General features: G+C 38.4%; 1 protein-coding gene across 1 annotated transcript in view; it reads left to right on the forward strand.

Moving 5' to 3' along the window:
• ADGRD1 (adhesion G protein-coupled receptor D1) overlaps window positions 1-25,444 on the forward strand; it is a 612,495-nt gene that overhangs the window by 39,029 nt on the left and 548,022 nt on the right. The window contains exons 5-7 of the mRNA XM_063457024.1: window positions 8,476-8,598; window positions 11,506-11,751; window positions 14,650-14,904. Coding sequence (XP_063313094.1) covers window positions 8,476-8,598; window positions 11,506-11,751; window positions 14,650-14,904 — 624 coding nt within the window. The remainder of the gene's footprint in view (window positions 1-8,475; window positions 8,599-11,505; window positions 11,752-14,649; window positions 14,905-25,444) is intronic.

A 25,444-nucleotide genomic window follows, 5' to 3' on the forward strand; every position in this document is an offset into this window, starting at 1 on the left:
AAAAAAAAAAAAAAATCAATAGAACAATAACAACTTATAACAATTATATTCCTAAACTGTTTAGGTTCAAACATAGTCATTTTATAATTCTTAAGAATTTAATCAGCCAGTGTTAATCTTATATAGCTCATCTATTGTAAGCTTGTTTGAACAGAGCCTTAACCACCTATCCTCTTCCTCTAATTGTAAAGCACTGTAGAATATGTTGGTCTGCAGAAAATACTTTTTAAGGAACATGGGAATATGGGAAACCAAATTTGTAGACCAAGGAACAAAATTTTTATATTGACATATTCCTGAGTATTTCAGAAATCATCTTGAGTATGCTGGCTTAGAAGCATAATACACTGTTTAGTAAATAACGTCCTTTGGATTGTTGGAAGCTAATGCAGTATGGGGATTTAAATGGATTTGCTGCACTTTGTTTTCCAATGAGCTAGTTCACTGGCATTTAAAACATGCCTAACAGAAGCAATTACCCTAGTTCATTCTGCCAAAGATGTTTTATGAGGTCTGTCAAATATTTAGCATACTGAGGTCTTGCCAACAGAACAGGGTATCACTGAAGGAACTTTTACACCTTGTAAATACATTCCACGGTTTTTACTGTTAAAAGATGAAACCATAGTCACAAGTTCAGCTTAAACAGACATACTATTGACTTTTTAGACCCTCATGACAAGTGATGTTCTTGCTTCAACAACAAATCAATTGTGTTAACTATTACTGAAACTATATTCTAAATAATGATATATTTTTTTAACAAGATAACTTTGTATTTTTTTTATTTACAGTTTTTATCATTTTTATTTTTGAATAGGGAAGTACAACATAATGATGTGCAATTAATATTGAATTACAAAGCAGTCATATGTCAAGACAAAAACACTAAATTATTAATAAAAAAACATATAATAATATGTACTATGTAAATATAGCAATAGATCCATTATGATGAGTAACAGTAAAGTGCAACCAATCAATTTTGTCACTTTTTTTTTGTTAGCAGTTCATTTCAGAAGTCAATTTAGGTATTATATAGTAAGGTATTGTAAGACAAAACAATTGTTTCATACAAAATAACAACTACTAATCTCATATGCAGAGTTACAAAAATATGGAACTGCAGACTTTGTCACAATGGGCAGTATCACTTCTAATTTTGCTGCAACACAAATACTAAGTAGTTAACTAGAAAAATGATCAATGACCCTGACTTGTACAGTCACACTCGAGAGTTGTTTATTTGTCATGTTTATTTGTAAGAATAAAATAACTTTTTCAGTTTAAATGTTACTGTACTGTGAAGTTTACATTTAAAATTGCATGCATCTTATTGATTTAAGTATGCATTCCATTTTTTACATTTATTCATTTTGCTATAATTTGGAGTGATGTATATAAAACAAATCATTAATATTATGGATACTAGTGCTTAAAAATTAAACGTTTCTAGATGGAGCAATTTGGGGATTCAGAATCAATCATATTAAAGGCATTAATTATTGGTCTTGTCAGTGAGATATAGATAAAGGTAATTCTAAAAAGTTGGTCAGTGGGTGTTTCGACGATCAGAATAAGGGTAATGGTTTGAGGGTAAACAAATTGATAATTATGAGTGAAGATTATGGTGAAATAGGTTACATTTTAAGGTGAAGAAATATGTTTTGTATTTTAAATAGTAATACAGGCAGTAAATAAATAGGTGAAATTATAATAGATAATCAAGACATAGGTGTGTGGATTGTGGTGGTGTTATTCTTATTATTTATAAAGTACCAACAAGTTCTATAGCGCTGTACAATGGGTGCACGAACAGACATGTATTTGTAACCAGACAAGTTTGATGCACAGGAACAGAGGAATTGAGGGCCCTTCACAATGAGCTTACATGCTGGAGCGAGTGGGGTATAGTGACACAAATGTAAAGGTAGGGTAGAAAAGTAGGTTGCTAGGATAGTATTCACCGAGGGCTTAGTGCTTTGTTTTGATGGCAGTTTCAGGAGAGGAATCAGCGTGCGGGGAGGGAAAGCTGTTCACAATTTAATTGATAAATTTCCTAAAGAAGTACGTCTTCAACATTTTTTTTACATTTGTTCAGTCCAGACAGCAGACAGCAGGCAGCAGGTAGCATCGTTTCTTAGGTGAATAAACAGGCAAGAGGTCAGATACAAGGCAATCAGAATTAGACAAGGGTTCAACAGGTACAACTGAACTGGAGAACTATAGGAGGCACACAACTGAGCACTGAGGTGAGCTGCAGAGAGTCTTAAATAAACCCCCTACATCACGCTACCATCGATATTGTGACTCCCCCAAGCCATTCCTTCCCATTCCCTGTAAGGCGTGGCATGCAAACTGCATAATGAGCCCAGAGGGGCACCTGTATGCTGGCATCAACCAAGCCCCAAACCCGAAGCACAAGGCACCACCCAAATCACCAGGGGGCCATATAAGGCCAAAAGCACTGCCAAATGTCCACACATCAGCCTCAGAGCAGGGAAGATCACAGCGAGAGAAAGCTGGCCACGTGGGAGCAGCACACAGAAAGGTGAGTCCCTGACACTTTATTTTTGAATACGAATTCAAATGTTTTCGTTTAATATTTTCTAGTGAATTTTTTGTCACATTTAATACTGCTTTTTATCACGTATTTGCAAAAAGGTGTTTTTTTCTAAAATAAACACAGCATTACAATGCACTGTGAATTTCCTAAACCTGATTCTACTGCAATAACAATCCCAAATTGTGTTCAAATACATCCCCTGCGTAATGTAATGTTCCTCCTATTGTTTACCTTCGACATGAGTGAATTTATAAGGATAAATTAGGGAACAACTTTAAAATTGTTGAATTTTAATGCTGGGCCCATGTCTTATTTTGGAGGAGTTGAGCAAGCAATTATTTAACAGGGTTATAGCCTTGGTGTTAAATATTTTATTAAATGGTAAAGGGTTGGGACACATTCCATACTTACCCATAAGCTTTTTCTCTCACTTGCAGCTGGAATTGGGTTTGACATTGGGAGTGATGTGACAAGTGAATATATTTAGTATCAAGCCTCGTCATCACTCTTTTTTTTTTTTTCAAATTCTTTATTTTTGAGTGCATATGGAAGATTAACATTCAAATGTACGTGTGCCATGCCACAACAGTAGGCACCCGCTAAATAACAGTAAACAACATTGCTGTGTGACATGCCATAGAAATACAATGCACAATTTTGTTTTAAGTGACTCCTAAAAAATACAATGCACATTCAATAAAGGTGTAGAATAAGGTCAAGTTCGGTAGGATATAAAGTAGTATCTCGAATTGTTATAATTGCAAAGTTAATTAATCAGTGGTTATATAGCATAGATAGTTGCTAAGATTTAAACGTTTAAAACTTTAACAAGACATTCATACAGTTGGATTTGGGCTGTGCTTGAGACGCCTTGTGGAGCAGAGTACTGCAGTGCCCTCTCGTGTTGTGTTGTTAAGAGGAGCGATCAGTCAGCCAAATCAGAGTAATTTCTTACCACTGTAAATGCATGGCTCAAAGCTTTGTAACGGCCTAAACATTGCGCTAGGGCAGGTGGGAGAGTTTATTATACAGAGGCTAACATGCGAAATTAGATGCGGTTTTACGGGGGACAGGTAATGTGGGATGGTTAATCGTAACTATGGTGTTCCGCCATCACTTAGCTATGCTCGATAAACATATAAAATCTGTTCAAATAAATTATCTAGGATATGCTGTCGCTTCAGAACCACTTGGGCCTCGGTACGCTGGCCTGCATTAGTTGTTACACAGTTCTACTGTTCAAGGTATGAGCTATGAATTAAACAATAATAACGGTGTTCAGACAAATCAAAAACATAAACTTATAACAGCATCGCTTCTTGCTTTTAGTGTAATAAGCTATTATGCTATGTCAAGTGCTAGACAGATGTGCACCGGAATACCGGTCAGGTTCAAGATAATATAAAGAAAATGTTGCTTTATAACCATGTGAGACACTTTAGCAAAGCTCTGTAGGCTAATGTCGGCCCGCGGGTACCTGGAAGTTGCACACGTAGGTCTAATATGGGTATATTTAATGTTTAAAACAGCGTCAGTAGATTAATGCAGGTTATGACGGGTCTGTGAGAGCCTAATGATGTTGCACATACCCCAGATAAGCCCATATTAGTGGGGTGGCGGGGGCACGCTTGTATCACGCAATTCTGACTAGGTGCTATATGACAGCTGTGATGTATAGCATGGCTGGTTAAGTAAGTCCAGAAGGTTGGACAATCAAGAGGTTTAGTCTAGAGGCCAGTTTGCTTTGCGGGGTCATGTAAAGTGGCGGGGTGACTACTTTTATGTTTGACGCCCCACGCGGGCACGGGCTTTTTCGCTATGCCCCCATAGTAGGAGCGAGTGAGGCATGGGCATTTCGCTGAGCGATATGGGCATATAAGGAAAGCTATATATACATGGAGTTCAGAGAGCGTAAAGGGCGTACTTTGAGAACTTAGTTATTTACTAAGAGATAATTGACATCTAGTGTAGTCGACTAGAGGGCACCAGATGGTTGCCTTTCATGCGATGCGTGGAGACCCAGCAAGTAGGTGTAAAAGCCGAAGGCATAATAACTACACATTAGGGCTATATCTAGTACTACCCGTGCAGTGTATGGTTCTATCTGTTGTCCCTAGTAAAAACTGTGATATAACAAGGTGTTGAGTGCTACAGTGAGCGTATGCATTAAGTAAAAGGCGTTGTCCAGTACGGAGCACCTACAGAACACCTTTTAAATCATAACATTTAACATGAGACATAACAAAAAAGAAAATAACATAGTCACGTGTCCTTTGTGTCGAAGGAAAAATAATAAGTTCAAAGGCTCTTGTGGGCCTCGAGGGTTCTTTTCTGGGTGGCTACAGCACAACCCCCTTGAGACTAGGCAATCTTACGCAAGACCGTGTAGTGGACCCATGGCTCGGTCTGGCGGGTTTCCCTGCGCCTCTATGTCGTGACTGCTGAGTATGCGTCCGGTGTGGAGTTTTTGGGGATGAATGGTGCAACTCTGTCCGGGTCCCATGTGTGGGTGCGGTTGGGGGAGCTGTTGTTGTCCCCGGTGATCTCTCCAGTCGGAGGCAGCAGGTCGTGAGGTAGTTCCAGGTGTCGGAGGAAGGTCGGGGCATCGTTGATGTCTTGGATGTTGTGTGTGGTCGATCCTCGTCGGACCGTCAATGTCCTGGGTGCCCGCCAGCGGTAATCGATCTTGTGGGTACGTAGGATGGAGGTAAGTGGCCGTAACGACCTACGCCAGGCCAGGGTGCCATTGGACAGGTCCGGATAAAGTGTTAGGTCCATATTGTCCAGGCGAAAGGGGGTCTTGTCCCGGAGGGCTGAGAGAATCGCCGCCTTATGGCCGCTGTTGCGTAATATCATGATGACATCTCTCGTCGCAGTAGGTGGGGCGTTTGCCGGTTTTGGGACTCTGAAGACCCTCTCCGGGGTGATTGTTTGCGGCTGACCCCGGGGTAAGATTGCTTGTACCATGCGCTGTATCAGAGAGGGTAGGTCGGCCTCTGCAACGTCCTCCCGGACCCCTCTGATTTTAATATTAGAGGCCCGTCTGGCGTCTTCGAGTGCCGCAAGGCGATGTTCGAATTGCTTGTTTTGCCGTTCCAGGGCTTGTACTGCGTGTTGCTGTGCGACAGCATCCTGGGCCTGAGATTGTGAGGAGCTCTCTAGTTTGGATATGCGGCCTGTCAGGCCTGTCAGGTCTGCACGGAGCGCTGTAATGTCCTCGTGGAAGCTCTGCTTCAGGTCCGCCAATAACGTCTTCATGACCACTAATGTGAGTGGTTCAGTGTCTTTCTCCTTGTCGCTTCGCTGAGCCCTTTGTGATGGGTTAGGAGGTTGCAATAGTCCCCTCTCTTCCTCGTCTGACAAGTCGTCAGAGAAATCTGAGCACCCACCGTGCTGGGCCGCCATGATGGAGTCGGAGGCTCCACGTGTCTGCCTCCATAATTCTCCGATTGTAAGTCCCGATGTCGGCTTGTGAGGCATCACTTTTTTCCCTTTTCTCCCCATTAATGCGTAGGGTGATTGCTTGTCGGTTAGGGTATGGAGGGAGGGAATATTTCACCTTTTTTCTCGTGGTGGACTCGGAGCCCTCTTAATGCACGTCTGTTCGCTGCTGCAGTCAACCGGAAGTCCTCCTCGTCATCACTCTTAATTACTGTGTGCAATAGACAAACATTAAATTCTGTGTAAAACAATAAAGGGGTTATTTTTTTCCCCAAAATATGAGTTGGTTGTGGGCATTACATCTAAGATAGTTTTGGTTTGTTTGCTGCACATATACATCTTCTGCAGGGACAAGAAAGAGATTGAAGTTTCTCAACCAATTGTGAATTTGACATTCTTTTCAGTAGGGTGTTGTGGATATGTCATACGTAGCTTATATAGTAACCATCACTTTAACATGAAAATCATCACGGTATATAACTGTGCCAACGTGCTGAGCTGAGATCAATGCCATCTTCATTTTGCTTTTTGGGTAATATTTGGGAACTTTTTTTGCACTAGAAAATTGTGTGGACTTGAACAACTAGTAGCATGATCCAAATAAGTGGGTCAATAGGAAATGGTTATTATAAGGCAGGATGTTTATTTGCATGATCAGGAAACAGATGGGTCACATATGAGCTCCAACAAAAAAATAACATATTTATTGTAAGTATCTAAAATACTAAGATAATGATACATACGTATTACTTGTACATCTAACTGTTGCGGTTGCTGGCTCGCCGCGTGGCAAAGCTGTGCCCGACCGGCACAGTCTAGCCGACGGCACAAGCTTACCTGCTCACCGGCGAGCCGACAGCCGCTTCTCCGCATCCTCCGACCGTCGCGCTCGGATCCAAAATGGCGCTGACCGCGTGGTTGCGCCTAAACTCAGCTCCGCCCCCGAAGTTTATACGGACGTGCGCGTGACGTCACAACGTCGACGCGCACGCACGTTCTGGGGTCAGAGGTCGCCCTCTGACCAATCAGACCTTTGAGAGGGATATTTAAATCCCCAGTTCACTCCAGTACCTTGCCCTGTCGTGGTTTCCTGTTCCTGGTTTCCTGAGAGTGCTTTATATTTGTGAATCTGATTTCCTGGTATCCTGATCTTGGCTTTTCCCTGGTTATTCTGAATTCTGGTTTCCCTGACTTGGCTTGTGTAAACGGTATTGTGTATTTTCTGGCTTCCTTGACCTCGGCTTTCCCTTTGACCATTCTCTGTCTCTAGCGTATTAGTCCGGCCATTCTAAGGTCCAGTTTACGCTCTACCCTTTTATTTTCCTTTTCTTGTCTACGTATATGTTTACATAGTTTCTGCGTGCTGGACCACACTAGTAGTCGTGACACTAACATGCAACTTTCACACTTGTGATTTCCCAGCATCTCAGTATTATATAGTAAAACCTTATTACATCATGAATAATTCATGTTCAATCTATCGCCAAATCCTGTCATTTCCATCTCAAATACATTGCGCGCATCCGCCCCTACTTAACGCCAGATGCGACTAAGGTGTTGGTCCATTCCACTGTCCTTTCTCGCCTTGACTACTGTAATCTGCTTCTCAGTGGTCTTACGTGTTCCCAACTTGCGCCGTTACAGTCCATAGTGAATGCGGCGGCGAGGCTCATCTTCCTGTCCGCCCGCACCTCCCATGCCTCACCCTTCTGTCAGTCCCTACATTGGCCTTCTATAAAATATAGAGCTCAATTTAAAATTGTGGTTCTTGCTTTCAAATCTCTACATAATGCTGCTCCCACCTATCTTTCCTACCTTATACACAAGTATGTCCCGTCTAGGCCCTTACGATCTGCTGAAGACTTACGTCTATCTTCTGTCCGTACTCCCACCTCTGATGCTCGCGTTCAAGATTTCTCGAGGGCTGCACCGTTCCTGTGGAACTCGCTTCCCTCCTCCATTAGATGCTCACCTAGTCTCCACTCCTTCAAAAAATCGTTAAAAACCCACTTCTTCATAAAAGCGTATCAATTAAACTGTTAATAGCTCCCAACTGATTCCTCTTCTGCAACCGTCACTAGTCTAATACTATCCTTACCTTTTGTGTCATTTTACCCCACTCCCTCTAGCATGTAAGCTCATTGAGCAGGGCCCTCAACCCCTTTGTTCCTGTGTGTCCAACTTGTCTGGTTACAACTACATGTCTGTTCGTCCACCCATTGTAAAGCGCTGCGGAATTTGACAGCGCTCTATAAATATCATAATAAAAATTATAATAATAATAACTCTAACTAGTTATTGGGTATCACAAACTCTTATCACAAGCCTATTAGAGCAAAGCATTTAAATTCCAGACTGCTCAAGTATTGTGTATTTTAAACAAAAATCAAACTCTTTGTTTATAGACATAATTGTTTTTGCAGCTGCTTAAGAATGTCCTAAAACATTCTGTTTTGATCTCTCTTCAGATATTGTGGAAGGGACAGTCAGCCAGGGTATATTCCTGAATGAACACAGGGGAGACACTTTTCTTCATTTTGGAAGTTCCAAAAACTCTTGTATCAGTAATCCAAGTATATGTGGCCCTGAAGGTAAGTGTTAGGAACATTCTTGATGAGTTGGACTATTTGTTTATATGATTTATTAGTATGAACAGAAAAAGTGGCTTTAAGACATCTCTACAGTTTGCTTGTCTTCAATCTCCGTGTCATGTGCCTATAACATTAGAGAGTACCACACACATACATGGCACTGAAAACATATGTTGCCACTTATTTTGACACATTTGATTTGTAATGAATTCTTTAAGTTTCTCTTTGTGACATTCCACTCTTGTTAATTAGCTTGCACAACGATTGGGATATGTTTATTCATGAATGTCAGACTGGCTATGTAAACCCTTTGAATAATGCATGAATGTTATTGTCTTACTCGCTATAGTCTTAATTCTCCTAAACACATTGTTATAGGTCTCTCTTGTGTGTCCTCTTCTGACTCCTCGATTTGCAATAGCATTTTAAAATGGCAGTAAATGCCAATCTTGTGAGGGTTTTGTGATAAAGTAAATAAAGAACAGTATTGTAAAATACTTGTTGGGTATAAATAATGTATAAACCTTGAATTCATCTGCACTTCAAAAGCAAATAAGTCAGTGCTTGTAAATGAAGCATCAGAATATTGTGTTTAAAACAAAATATTTTGTTTTCCTAAAGATGGTATCTGTTAACCAGTTTATTATACAAGGTGCTGCAATAATATTCACCTCATTGGATGTTTTGTACTTTGTAGTGTTACAGCATGAAATTAGAATGGATTGTGTTGGTATTTTTACACAACACAGTTTAAAAGTGCAATATATTTTTATTGTGCCACAAAAGTTAATCAAATTTATAAACGTATATTTGTTGCTTGTGCAACTAGTCCTGTTTTGCAATAAACCTACTTAATAATAGAAAGAAGAACCAATTGTGTTAACATGCTTCCTAACATTTTTTTCTCTATAATTAGCATTATGAAGAACAAAGAGCTATCAAACAAGTCAGGGATAAAATTCTGAGGAAGTATAAATTGAGGCTGGCTTATACTAAAATATCTAAAATATGAAACTTAACCCAGCACGATAAACAAAGAAATAGTGTTCATTGAAAATAAATGTAAATAATTTTGTCTCCATAAATACATGCAAGAGACATAACAGACATGTGGAATAGTTTCTCTGGGCTGATGAGAGCAAAATATAACTAAGGGCTTGAATGCTTTATCCATTCAATGCCTGTACCTCAATATAATTAACAAACAGAACCTTTGGAGAAAGACTTGATAATTCTGTCCACCTATTGTCTCCATCCAACTTGACAGGGCTTGATACATTTTTTCTGTACTTAGATGTGCAAAGTTAAAAAAAAAACAACAACTCAAAATGCCCTGTGGATACAGTCGCAGTCTAGAATGGTTCTACCAAGTACTAACTCAGTGCAGTGGCGGATCCAGAGCCTTGGTAGGGGCAAGAAATAATCCAGGCACAATAACCACTACAGCTCAGTGTAGTAGTTATGGTGCCAGTAGTGCCAGGATCCCATTCCAGAGTAAGTAGTCAAACCGTACAGCTCAGTGTAGTAGTTATGGTGCCAGTAGTGCCAGGATCCCATCCCAGAGCAAGTAGTCAAACCGTTTAAGAACAGGGGGGGCACTGTATGTGTATGTGGGGCCATGTGTGTATGGGGGGCACTGTATGTATGTGTGGCAGTGTGTGTATGGGGGTCAATGTGTGTATGGGGAGCACTGTATGTATGTGTGGGGCAGTGTGTGTATGGGGGGGGCACTATATGTATGTGTAGGGCAGTGTGTGTGGGGGGGTCATGTGTGTGTGGGGCAATGTGTATATGGGGGGCAGCAGTGTGTGTGGGGCACTGTATGTGTCTGTGGGGAAATGTGTGTTTGGGGGGGGCCGTGTGTGTGTGGGGCAATGTGTGTATGGGTGTGCAGTGAATGTGTGTGGGGGGCAATGTGTATATGGGTGTGCAGTGTGTGTGTGTGGGGGGCAATGTGTCTATGGGTGGGCAGTGTGTGTGAGGAAGTGTGTGTATCGGGGGGCAGTGTTTGTGGGGCAGTGTGTGTATGGGGGGGAAGGAGGTTAGGGAGGCTTTTGAATAATGTTTTTATTTTTTATATTTAATAAAATTAATACATTTATGTTCCCCCTCCGTTAATACCTTTACTGAGGGAGGAGGGGGGACATTTCTCCATCCCTGGTGGTCCTCGGGGAATCCCTGGTGGTCCCAGTGGTAAGAGTGAACTTTTGCCCGAAGCTCCAGGGCTAGAGTTCACTCTCGCGAGATCCGGAGTGTTGCCATGGTAACCGCAGCAATGCTCCATGCTCGCGACTGTAGGACCCGGAGGAGCTGCGGGCTAAGCTCCAAGGTCCTCTCTCCCTCCCCTGCCGGCTGCCAGCAATGTGCCTGCAGATCGGGGCGGGAGATCTCTGATCTTCCTCCCCGGTCCGCATGCACATTGCAGGGCTGGCGCTTGGACAATGCCAGCCCTGCATTAGCCGGCAGAGGAGAATCTCGGGAGGGCAATTGCCCTGTTGTTGCCACCACTGACTCAGTGATAAACATTTTTGAAACTAACAATGTCTGTTTATCATCTTTGTTTTATTTAATTAACATATGTAACAATACCTTCAAATTATTTTGTATACTGTGCACAACAAATGGTAACAACTCTAATAAAATCCATGTTAAGTCCAGGTTGTAAAGCTAAAAAATGTAGAAACATTAGAAACATTCAGAGGGGGGTGAGAGGAGGAGGAAAAATATTTAAGCAATGCACTAAATATAAGTTGAGCAAGGTTTCAATGCTAGCTTTAAGATTAACTATCCCATTCTGCTTACTAACTTGTACACTACTATAGGAACATAATCTAGCTATTTCTTTGAATAATTCATGTGTTTGTTAGGTAATATATTCCAATATGGTTTTTTTTTTCTCAACATTAGGTGTATCATTTTCATTTTTCTGGAAGATCCAGAGCCAACAAGATAAGAGGGAGCAGGAAATATATACTACCCATAACCAGCAAGATCAGTCTCAAAACAGAGAACAGACACCACGGCAAACCCTAGCATCTGGGAATAAAGTAACATCTAGTGGCTTTGAAGTTTACACAGACAAAAATGAAGGTTATGTGGGACTCTATACACGAGAAAACCCAAAGCTGTGGAAGGCAAGCATTAGCCCACCAGGTATCTAAATTGCTGCTGTATTGTATTGTTAATAGCATTGATAGAATTAGATAGAAAAACACAAAAGAAAGTAATAGTTATCATAACAATCTGGAGTGATTTCCATCTTTAAATCAGTGTAGCTTTGCTAAATATTGAAAAATATTTGCACACATGCCTATACTAAGTTATAATTTGTCTGGTGAATTATGATGAGGATTATAATGTTAGGAGTTATGTTGATGCAGCATTGTAATGGTGGAACTTAGGCTAACCATTACTTTTTATATTAAACCAAAAATTACCCACCAATATCCGTACCATCCATCTCTTTATTTAAATACCAATGTATATTATTAACTTATCGCGAAAATGTTGGGTGATTGTGAACAGTAAGATTAAGCCCAAATACGTCCAAAATCTTAGAGAACTTGGAAAGTCTTATCACATATTATTACTATCTTTGATGAAGACATAAAGGGGGGACAGGTTAGGATTCAGGTTGTACAAATGGAATCAGGCAGTTTGGTGAGATAGGATGAATGCAGATTGTTTATAATGGACAGAAGTGGATATGGCGCTGTCGGTATATGAGGGACCAAAACCAAAATAAGATAATGCTGGATGGGTGTAGACAGGTGAATATTTTCATGGAATGATAGCTATGTGCAATAATTCAATTTGCCAGGTGTAGATCTTACACTCCTAACCTCTAAGAACCTTGTCTATCCCATACTATCCTAAACTCAAAGACACAAGTAGTTTATAATCTGTGTAACATGTGGAAGGAGTTAAAATATGAGTTATTTTCTTTGTGATTAAATTATGTTGCTTCATGTTGAGGATGGATTCTTTTTTTCGTCAAGCATTCTTTGCTTCTACTGGCTGATATGAGCTAGACAAGGCAAGAAATACTGCACAAACCTGTCAGCTCTCCCTTTTGGTAGCATGTAAACTGTATGAGGTTGGAAGGTCAGTTGTGAATCCCACAAGAAGAGAGGTAGTAATAAAATATATATTGCTTATTTAGCTTACAAGACATTAGGGAAATACAATTTTTTATTAAATCTTAAAAATACAATGGTTTTTTTTGTTTTTCATGTTTTTTTTCTGTATTTCATTATAACAAACATATCACTGATTTTTTTCATGCTTCTTATGTTGATTTTTTTGTGTGATAATGTAATTATTATTATTTTTTTCTTGTAAATTATGGATGAAAGCTTTTGAATGCTTATTTTTTTAAATCTGATCACATTTGCAACCATTGCTATTTATCAGAACATGAAGGTTCATGCTTGCAGAAAACAAGTACTCAACATCCTATGTAGACATGTACACAAAGTATAGAGATGTAATATTGGTGGTAGTGGAATTTGAAACCAGTGTTCACGTTCTTGCTGAGACAAAAGAAAGAGTATGTCCAATGGTGTCCGCAAACAAAAATGTCTCTGAGGTGGGCAAGCAATAATGTGCCAAGGCACTGTCACTCTTAGCCAGCTTTTAAATAAAAGCAACAGCAAATTCAGGAGTGTATGGTAGGAGGGTGGGAGGAGGGGAAGGGGTGGAGGAGGAAAGGTGATATTGCTTCTTCTTTTCATATACAATGGCAGCCCATGAGTATGTCTCCTAAATGAAGAGATGGAACATTGTACTGTTTGAATGTCCAAACTTGACTGAGAAGTTAATATGCCCACAATTCTCTCTCGCAGAAGAGTGTGAGAACTGTTTTCCATGTACATCTAGGGAGCCAAGACCGGACAGTCCTTTTGCAAATTATATGATGTTACTGCTCAGTAAGATAAAAAGGTTGAAGGGAGTTGAGGTTCTTTGGATTTGAAATTTACTAAGAAAGACAGCAAAAGTCAAAGATTGCTCCACTTAACTGAACACACTTCAAAGCACATTTAATTTCTGTGTTTGGAGATAAAACAGCATTTTTCTTTTTTGAAATTACAGTTCTCTAGAGATTTTGGAACTAAGAAACTTGTTAGCAGTTTAGGCTATTTTTTCAGATATTTGGTAATCATGGTTTTATCAGTCAGAAAAAAACAAAAAAAACAAAAAACATTTTACCCTCTGAGCGCCACAGCCAGAGTTAATTTTTTTTGTATTCTCTTCAACTTATCATTTTCGTCCTTGTTTTTTTTTTTTTGAGAGAGATTTGTGTTTACTGAAGATGTTGATATGGCAACTTGTTTATCTCTGACATTTCTTAGAGAGACAAATCTTAGAGAACTTTCAACATTAAAGAAAGAAAAACAAATCTGGTTAATATCATATAATTAAATTAAAACAAAATCATTATTCAGTCTATAAACTAGGCTTTGGGGATTGCAGTATGAATAACAGCTGAATAACACTGCCATAGACACTATCTCTAATTTAAAATAAAGGAAGGAATGGGAAGGCAGTGACAAAAGAGAGCTGATATATCAGTACCTACTGCATCCAAAGAGGGTGTGTGCATATAACCAGTTGAGTGAAGGGCTAGGTGAATTAATCTGTCGTGTAATTCATGTTTATTCCTAAAAAAAAAGATTTACAGGGTTATTCGCTAAAGTGAAAATTAAAAGTGAATTGAAAGTTAATGTCAAAATGGAAGCATATATGTCTTAGAAATATTTCCAGTTCAGCTTTTTTTACCCTTCTATATATTATACCCCACTATATATTATTTCCTGATTAAAGTTTTGATTATTAACTGAAATGTGGACTTTTTTGGTTACAAACAATAAAGAGGAAAATTTGCGAGGAGAATTACAGATCCCTCTCAAGAGACCTCTTAGAGTTTAGAGGCTTCCTACTTGACAACTAACAACTTGAAAACACAAAACACATCACTTCCAGCTAACACCTCTAACTCCATTCTAAGTTTAGACTATTCTGATTTTGAATATTTTCTTCTTTAAACCCAAGGACCATATTGGACACACATCCTCTTCACCTGGACATCAAAAGAAGGTTTAAAAATATATATGAATGGAACTTTCAATGCAAATGATTCCACGGGCCAGGTATCTCTCAGTTATGGAGATATGAAAGAAAGTTTAGTTCTTGGAACAAGTGGAGATTCTTCCAAGCAGTATGTGAATGGAGCCTTTGATGAATTCATCATATGGGAAAGAGCACTTACTCCTCAGGAAATCTACCTGTACTTTACAGCTGCCACTGGTACGTTGTTATGGGTAAGGACCTCACAGCATTATAGCAGTGTGTCTTTTTAAATACACAATGGACAAATATTTATAAACTGCATAATTCTTTATTTATTAAATGAGAAATGCAAAAGCGAATTGTACATTTTAGGCCAAAAAGTCTACGTTTGAAAAATAACTGTTTGCAGTTTTTTTCTAGTTCATCTGCTTAACCCCTTAAGGACAGAGCTTCAGAAGCTTGTCTTTCACTTAATGACACAAGCATTTTTTGCATTTTTTGCTGTTTGCGTTCAACTGCAATTTGCATTTTACTAATTTATTGGACCGACGCATATTATATACCGTTTTTTAAAGGACAGAAAGGGCTTTAATTTGATGTAACATATATTTACATAAATGCTTATTTATTATTAAAAAACACAGAAAAATGCAAAAAAAATGAAAAATCTTGATTTTTTTTTAACAGTTTTTGCAATAATAATGTGTGCACAATTAGTGCAGGTTAAGGAAAGTAATTAAAAATAAATTAATTTAGTTGTTCTGATTTACAGAATATATAATGTGTCTGGGATTTTAAGTTTTTTTGGGTAATTACAGGTCACAAAGCACAAGGAGTAAAATAAACTTTTAATGTGGAGCGATTTTAGAATTTGGTATGTTTGTCTTGTAAGCTTAATAGCCATAAAAGAAAACAAAATTGCCACACAAAAGTATGTATTTATATATAGTAGACACCACAGGCTATTTACCTAAGGTTGTTTTGACACTTTCTACGTAGCCATTTTACCGGCAACCTCTGCTAAATATTGGAGTAAAATTGGGTTTTTTGGGGGTTTTCGCACACAAACTTATAACAAAGAACTTCTCATGTGTATTTTGTAAAGTTGGTGTGTGCTATTCCTGTACAAAGTTTTATTATGTGTTCAGTTACTTCTGCTGAGTACAACAGTACCCCCATTGTATGTCTTTGGCACTATTTTGTGAAGCTACAGTGCCATATAGGAGACCTGTCCTTTTCAGTATTCACAGTAGAATTTTGAGAGACGGATTTAATGAGCCTATGCTTCCATTTGGGGTATTATAACAGTTTGACTGTTCAAAAAAAACCCACAAAGGCCTACCATTTGTAAAAGTAGACACTCCAGGGTATCTCATAAGGTGCATATTGTGCCTTAACATGCCCCCATTTTTTACCATTACATGCCAAAGTATGTGGTAAAAAATAATTTTGTGCATTTTTTACATACGGATTGCATTTTTGCTGGGCATTTTTTATATTTCATATGTGCCACTAAGTTCAAAACCTCCAAATTATGCTCAGCTAAGTCTTCTGAGTAAAAAGACATCCCCAATGAATGTCTTTGGCACTATTTTGTGGAGCTACAGTGCCATATTGGAGACCAAGCCATATCAGTTTTTACAGAACTTTGGATTTTGACGCTGGGCCTATGTGCAATTTCCAAGCATCTTTGCAGGTTTTAAATTCAAACTACCCTACAAAGGCCTACCATTTCTTAAAGTAGACACCCCAGGGTATTTCAAAAGGCATATTTTGAACCTTAGCATGGGATCATTTTTCCGCTAACTTGTACCAGGTGTAGTGGTAATAAGCGTTTTTTCTGCCTTTTTGACACACAAAGTGAGTTTGCACAGTATATTTTGCAAACCTTATGTGTACCACCACTCTATAATACTTTATATGTTGCTCAGCTATGTCGGCTGAGTACAAAAATACCCCCGTATGTACCTTTGCCAGGTAAATGTGGACATCGGAGGGGCACATTTGGGACACAGCCATTCCATTTTTTTTCAAACTTTAAATTTTTACGCTGTGCCCATGTCCCATTTTAGAGTATTTTACCAGGCTATATAATCCAAATACCCCATAGAGCCATATTATTTCTTAAAGAAGACATCCCAGGGTATTTCAAAAGACATATTTTGAACCTTAGCGTGGGATAATTTTTCCGCTAGCTTGTACCAGGTGTAGTGGTAATAAGCGTTTTTTCTGCCTTTTTGACACACAAAGTGAGTTTGCACAGTATATTTTGCAAACCTTATGTGTACCACCACTCTATAATACTTTATATGTTGCTCAGCTATGTCGGCTGAGTACAAAAATACCCCCGTATGTACCTTTGCCAGGTAAATGTGGACATCGGAGGGGCACATTTGGGACACAGCCATTCCATTTTTTTTCAAACTTTAAATTTTTACGCTGTGCCCATGTCCCATTTTAGAGTATTTTACCAGGCTATATAATCCAAATACCCCATAAAGCCATACCATTTCTTAAAGAAGACATCCCAGGGTATTTCAAAAGGCATATTTTGAACCTTAGCGTGGGATCATTTTTCCGCTAGCTTGTACCAGGTGTAGTGGTAATGAGCGTTATTAAATGTATTTTTTAACTTTTGAAAACTTTTTTACTTTTTAAAACTATTTTTTAAACTTTTGTTATGCTTATTAATTTTTTTAAAAGTTTCTTAAACTTTCGTAAAACTTTTTTTTTTACAGATTTAACATTTTTCTAAGCATTTTTTTTTACCGTTAACCCCTAACTAGCAGTAAGCAGCACTAACAGTAAGTTCCCCATTTTCCCATAACTCCCACCCACCCCAGCTAGCAAAGTATTTAATTATACAATATTTAAATTAGTTAAATAAATAAATTTAACCCCTGAGGGTTAAAAAATAAATAAAAGTTAATCGTCAGGGGTTAAAAAAAATTAGATCACAGTATAATACTGTGATCTGTATTTTGATCACTGTAGGCAGTGATCGACTGGCAGGGAAGGGGTTAATTTTTATTTGGACTGTTAAAGGGTTTATTTTTTTAATTTTTTACTTAAACGTTATTAAAACTTTTTTTAACTTAATTTTTTAACTTTTTAAAGCTTATATTAAAACTTTTTTTAATGTTAACCCCTAGTTAGCCTAACACTAAATCCCCCAATTCCCCACTAACTTCCACCCTCCCCAGCTAGCTAAATTTATAATTTAAAAATATTTAAATTAATTAATACAATAAATTTAACCCCTGAGGGTTAAAAAAAAAGAATTAACCCTCAGGGGTTAAAAAAAAAATCAGATCATATTAAAATGTAATCCCTGCCAATTGATCACTGTAGTCAGTGATCAATTGGCAGGGAAGGGGTTAATTTTTTTTTAATTAAAATGGGTAAAGGGAGGACACGGCATACAAAATCATGACACACTGGTACCGCACGCCAACGACTCTACACGCGATCTCCCCGACACACTCTCCACAATGCTGGAGATGTGAAGAGGCAAGGGGCACACACATGCACATTTGGTGGGAATGCAAGGGAATCATCCCGTTCTGGCAGGGAATCCACAAAATGCTGCAACTGTTCTCAGATGACCCACCCCCCCTTAAACCTGCAGAAATGCTCCTGCACCATACTAAGATACCAAGATCCGCATACAAAAAATCACTGTCCATACGAATACTGAACACGGCCAAATCCATTATCCCCAAATATTGGAAACAAACCACAACCCCACCACTGACCACCTGGTTCGCCCACATGGAAGACCTCCGAATCCTAGAGGAATTCCAACACACAGCAGCAAACACACAACAGACATACTTTAACACATGGACACACTGGATATTACAGACCTCGAAACCAGACTTTATGGACCGCTTGAGACTGATAGACAGAAACGAACCATAAGGGACTACAGACGCACCCGACACCCCCCCCCCCCTAATTCCATGACCCTAACCCTCTATCCTCGACCTCTCCCACTCACCCCGACCAAGAAGGACCAAGTCCACGACCTGGAAATAACAGACAGGCCTGACGGGAGTAGCGGACCGACCTAGAAGCTAGCACAGGTAACGGTTGCCATAGGCAGGCTGACGCTAACCGACACCTCTAACCAGACACTCCGAGAGAGCACAGATGGGACTGGGACAGGCACGGCCAAGCCGCGCGAAAATAGCTGTTCCACAAACATCATGAAACAGAGTGTTAACCAAACCAGGGGTAGTAAAGGTTTTCCTATGAGCTGCCGTTCCAGAGACCTGAAACGTCTAGATATGTCGAATATAATAGCATCCTACTGAGATCGGTCTGTCTCTCTATTAACATTTTACTTATGGAGATCACTTGAGGCCTGCGAGCCAAAATTAAGAACAGACGATAAACGGGCCTGCGTGCCCATGTATACATATGTGAGCTAGAGACCTGCGTGTCTCCATGTTAAATTTCTACGTTTGATAATACTTATTCCAAAAATAATAAAAATTATATTTACAAAAAAAAAAAAAAAAATGGGTAAAGGGGGGTGGGATTTTAAATTTACTTAATTTTTTTTACACTAGGGGGCAGGATCAGCACTGATCCGTCTCCCTGCACTTCACAGTGAACCCGGAAGTGCAGGGAGGCGGAGGTGAGTATACAGAGCACATGTGCCCGCTCAGACATGCTGTCAGAGTGGGTACATGTGCTGGGGCAGCCGGATTCGGTGCTCCCGGTCTGCCTCTAATACAGAGGCAGTCCAGAGCACCATTAACCCCGCGATCGCCGCGATTGCGGCGATCTGGGGTTAATTTTACCGCGTGACGGACAAGGTCCGTCACCCGTCGTTAAGGGTATCCCCTGGATGACGGACCTCGTCCGTCACCCGTCCTGAAGGGGTTAAAAGGGATAAACACCAAAACAACTTTAACTTTGGGTTTATTCACTAATCACTTACTCAGTCAACAGCACAATATGTCACATTAGAATTTAAAGGTGGGTTCCTTGCCTGGGTGGGCGATTCATATTTTTGTATCAAAACTTTTAAATAGTTTTTCTGTTTTAAAAGAATAACAATTCACAGTGCCACCTTTTTGATGAAACATTTCAATATAAATACACTGTATGATGTCAATCAATAATCAGTACAGACATAATAAAAATGTAGCAGAACAAACGTCTGGTAAATCAATTGCGTTTTCTCTTTGCTTACATTGTGTGGGGTATGAAACTAAAAGGTAAAAACATTTATTTTGTCATTTTTATTATGAAATAGATATAGATAGAACAGGAGTAAGGAACCACATAATTTAATAAATATATATTTTTCCATTTTGTAACTAGTTAATAAGGCATTATTTCTGGTTGCAAATCGTCCTTCTCAGGCATGTAGAAGAAATTATATAAAAGGCTATATATCTCAAATGTAATAACTGGGCCCTTTCTCTTTAGTTGAACTGCTCATGGGTTACTATTAGTGCAAAAAAGAAATAAGGTACATAAGAAAATAAAAAAAAAAAAAGCAATTAGTTATGGATTGCAACCATTTCAATTCTATGCACCGAAGAAGCAAGTAATGAATTAAAAGTCTGCAATGAGATATTACTTTTGGATCTAAAACCAGAGTTTTTCAGGGGATTAAAAGTGAAGTTCCTAAACAGGTTAACCCTTTAAAGAACAAGATTCTTTTGGAATGCAACAGGTTCAGGACTGTATTTAATACTGATTGGACCCTTGGCAAGCATTTTCCTGGGCCCCCTGGACAGTGCACTACATCTCACTCCCAACCCCCAGCGTGCAATCAGGGCCTCCACCCCAACCTAGCGATGGAACTATGTAGAGAGGACCTGGTGCAAGAATTTTTTGGGGTCTCCCCTCTAGCGCAAGAGTGGAGAAAAGAACAACTCCCACAATGCTATGCCAGCTGAGGATCTACCATTTGGCCATTCTTATAGTGTTGTATTTGTGAGCAGTGTTAGTGTTGGAATGCAGGGGTGTATGTGCGTGCAGTGTTAGCATATGTGTGTGCAGTGTTGGCATTGGAATGCTGGGATTTATTTATTATTTATTTTTTACTGGTATTTATAAAGTGCCAACAGATTCCGCAGCAAAGTACAATTAGTGGAGAACGTCTAATATATGCAGACAAATACAAGAGATAGAGAGAGCCCTCCCCCTAAGCTGATAACTAGCCATTGAAGCTCTTTTATACAAATGCTTTGCTAGATAGCCCGTGAGCTTACAATCTAAAGGATACCATGGGGATTTGAGACAAAAGGTAGCAGGGGACATTTGGAGATGATGGCTAAAAGAGTTAACAGAGAGAAGCAGCTATTGGTAAAATGTAAAGGGAATGAAGAGGTAATTGAGTGAGAATATCAAACATCTGGAATGAAGAGGTAATTGCGTGAGAATATCAAACAGCTGGAATGAAGAGGTAATTGAGTGAGAATCTCAAACAACTGGAATAAAGAGGTATTTGAGTAAGAATCTCAAACAGCTGGAGAAGCATGCTATATATTTAGGTTGAACCTTGGTGGGCTGGAGGAGGGGAGGGTGGGTGGGAAGTGGTGAGAAGAAAAAAAGCAGAGCATCACAATCGCTGTTCCTATGAGTATGAGTGTGAGATGAGGCCTGAAGAACAGAGATGGAGATAGAAAAGTTATATGACGGTATTTCCAGCCAGGAAGAGCATGGGGGAAGGGAGGGGAGGTGAGGGATAGAGTAGCCATGAGTTGAAAAGTTTAGCAACCAAATTCTGTCACCCAAAATATTAATAATTGTGTACATGAAATATTGGTCAGAAACATTAAATGACAATGATAAAAACTGCATGCACAGAAAATTACAGTGGCAAACTACAGGTATAATTGGAAACAATTCTATAGTAACACATGATAATATGCATTGCAACATGCATAGATACACACTTATTGCCCCCTATTACCTCGGTAACCTTCTCTATGGCAACAGTGTAGGTTTACATTTTACCTTAATCTTACCCCTAATCTGGCCTGTAATCCAACTCTTAATCCAACCCTTAATTCCACTGCTAATCCTACCCATAATCCAACTTTTTATCCTTCCCATAATCTTAATATGAATGCTACCCATAATCCATGCCCTAATACTTCCTATAAAACATCTCCTAAAACCCACCCTTATCCTATCTCATAGCAATGCCCTCTGTTGACATCAGTACTGACATCAGTGAAGGGATTTCCAAGCTAACACATTACAGAGCACTATGTGAGCTCTCTGTACTGTGTGATTGCAGCATGAGAGGCATATTTACCTCTCATGCTGCTGTTCTTGAAACTGTGATCCATGTTGGCCAGGCGCCGATCACTAGGCAGAAGGACATGCAGGAAGTCCTCACCAGGGTCTTTACAGACCATCTGAAATGTTGCAAGCTATGACAATGTAAATAAGATGTCATAACTGCACAAGGGACAGAGCTAATTCAAGTAGGAATTTGAACCAGAATAAATAGTTTTTGGTGCAAATAATAAAATGTCTTCTATGCGCCTGCTTTGTATACACTCCCTTTTAATGAATGTGAAAGGCTGTTGGTAATGTGCTAATACTTCATTGGGATATTTGGTTTGTCAGTTGTAATACACTGTGTTTCTGCTTTTACCTGTTACCTTAGCTGAAACTTGTCATCCTGTTCCTCCAGATAATTTGATTAATAGTCTATAATGTAGGTATTTCATCACATGGATTTGTTTTGGACATAAACACCATCCGTACCATATGGGATTCTCAAACATGAACTGCCTGTTGAAATTATCATATATATCTTAAACTTATCATATTAAACATATACATTTATAAGATAAGGACCCTTAAACAGTGACATGTGTAGTATATAGAAGCAGACTTGAAATAGAATAACTCTATACGGGAATGATAAATGCATTCAATTTCATATTCTTATCTTAACCCTTTAAGACCGGAGGGTGTACAATTATGTCCTTTTTTTAAGCGTCTCTAAACGCCGCCAGGCGTAATTGTACGCCCTCCGTTTTTTTTTGGCTTACCCTCCATTTTTTTTTTACTTACCCGGTCCCAGGGAGCCCCCCGCAGCACGTCCGCCCTCCAGGAGCTCTCCCGGCCATGTGAGAGTGAGGTCCTTGCGAGGACCTCACAATCACATGGCCGGGATAGCTGGCTGCTGCATTGCCAGCAGGGGGACTGCCTGTAAGGACAGGTAGTCCCCCTGCTGGCTGAAATCAAATAAAAAAAAGTTAAAACAGTGTAAAAAACAATAATTATATACTTAGATCATATATATATATATTATATATTATATATATATGATCTAAGTATATATATATACACATATACATACACACACATACACTGTCTAGGTGTATTTTACTATTAATATATATATATATAATTATATATATATATATATATTAATTTCAAATTACACGTAGACTGATACTGATTAAATATATATATAATTATTGTTATATATATATTTATATATAATATAAAATAAATAAATATGTAAATACGTAAAAAAATAAAATTAAAAAATTAATTAAAAAGAAATAATTAAAAAATATATAGATGTGTGTTATTTCGTTCTAACTGTATTGTGATATTAATATATATATATTTATATCAAAATACACATAGAACGAAATAATATATATATCTATATACATAAATATATACATATATATCACTATACATATACCTATATATAAATAAAAATATTAAAAAAAAATATATATATATACACATATATATACACATATGTATATATATATACATATATTAATTCTACACATACATTTATGTAATATTTTTACATAATTAGGTATCCTAATTAATTACAATTAGCGGGACCTGCCTGACAACCCATGCCGAAACTATAGGGAATTTAATTTGCTAGTACTATATTTAACCCTATAACTTTCCAAGACACCATAAAACCTGTACTTGGAGGGTACCGTTTTACTCGAGAGACTTCGCTGAACACAAATATTAGTGTTTCAAAACAGTAAAATGTATTACAACGATGATATCGCCAGTAAAAGTGAAGTTTTTCGCGTTTTTCACGCACAAACAGCACTTACACGGATGATATTATTGCTGCAATACTTTTTACTGTTTTGAAACACAAATATTTGTGTTCAGCGAAGTCTCCCGAGTACAACAGTACCCCTCATGTACAGGTATTATGGTGTTTTCAAAAGTTACAGCGTCAAATATAAGGCTTGTGTTTCATTTTTTTTCACATTAAAATTCATTTCTGTTATAATAATAATAATAATGGATGCCAGGCACATAAGCATGACCTGGCACAGTGACTTAAACTTCAACATATTCCATGGAACCCAGCTATGTTTAACCAAGGTCTCTATAGGGTTCCTCAACAAAAAATAAGTTTGGTCTTAAATTTAATACATACCTTTAGCTTTAAACATTTTGCCACTATTTTGCTAAGAGAGGCATTAAAAAGACCTACATATAAGTCAGAATGTTGCCACTCTTTTATTAGAGCACAATAAGCATTGCACTGGTTGTGGAATTTGCCTTCCTTTGGATTGCTGTAGATTGCCAAATGGAGAGAACATGTTGCATATTTCTTTTAAGTGTCCTTTTTACTGGAGGCAGGAGATCTGGGCACAATTACATAGTTACATAGCTGAAAAGAGACTTGCAACCATCAAGTTCAGCCTTCCTCACATATGTTTTTCCTGTTGATCCAAAAGAAGGCAAAATAAAACCAGTCTGAAGCGCTTCCAATTTTGCAACAAACTAGGAAAAAATTCCTTCTTGACCCCAAAATGTTTTCCATCATAATCCCTCTTCTTAATGCTGTATAACAAACCAAGAACATCACAGTCTAGGATTATACTCTGACACCTTGAGGTTATTGCACTGATAAAGAAGTCTAATTGGTGCAGGGAAAAGGGAGTTAATATGTTTCCTCCATTAGATTAATATGGACTAAATTATGAACTTCTTCCCAACCTCTCCTGCAAGGTAAACTTTCAGCTAGGGCCAAGCCTCCTTTATACCTTGTATCGATGTGCTTTAACTTGTCAAATAAGGCCTTGATTTAATATTTTCAAATTTTATAATATTTTTTTCCAAAAGATGAATATATCAGAAAATAGGTCATATATAAAAATTATATTACAATATCAAAGTATATTAAAATATTAATACAAATCAAAATAAATTAAAATTACAATGCAAAAATAGCAAATCAAGGACTAAGTTTGTAATACCTCTTTAAGTTACGTGTCAAGTGTAAACATCCATGATTGTTAAATTTAAATAGGAGATTATCCACTAAATATATTGTTGTGAACTTAAAAACAAGTTGTAAAATGTCCAAATAACTAATTAAGAAAAAAAATCTACAACAAAACTATTCTCACTACCTAATTGTTTTAGCCTGAATTTTGCAATTTGTTTTTCAGTTCATCACCATTTGCTATTTAGTGAATAAACACATTTTTAATCAGTGAATACATTGGGATTTTTCACTTTTCTGTGTATGTCCTCGATAGAAATACAGTGTTTATCTACATTTACTTACTTCTCAACACTCTTGATTTTGTCAGATCAGTCCTGAATGTGGGGTTCTGTGGGCTGTGCTATCTGGTGTTTTGCATCTTCAGTCACCAGAGACCAAGCTTCTAAAAGGTACAACATGAACCTGTCATTAGACAAGCTTGAGCAGCGCAAACTGTACTAAGGCCTTCGGCCCTTGGGAGGTTCTCTGCAAATGTACTACCCGCAGTATGGCTGGCTGTGT

Source organism: Pelobates fuscus, chromosome 5, assembly GCF_036172605.1.
Source record: "Pelobates fuscus isolate aPelFus1 chromosome 5, aPelFus1.pri, whole genome shotgun sequence".
Taxonomy (NCBI): domain Eukaryota; kingdom Metazoa; phylum Chordata; class Amphibia; order Anura; family Pelobatidae; genus Pelobates; species Pelobates fuscus.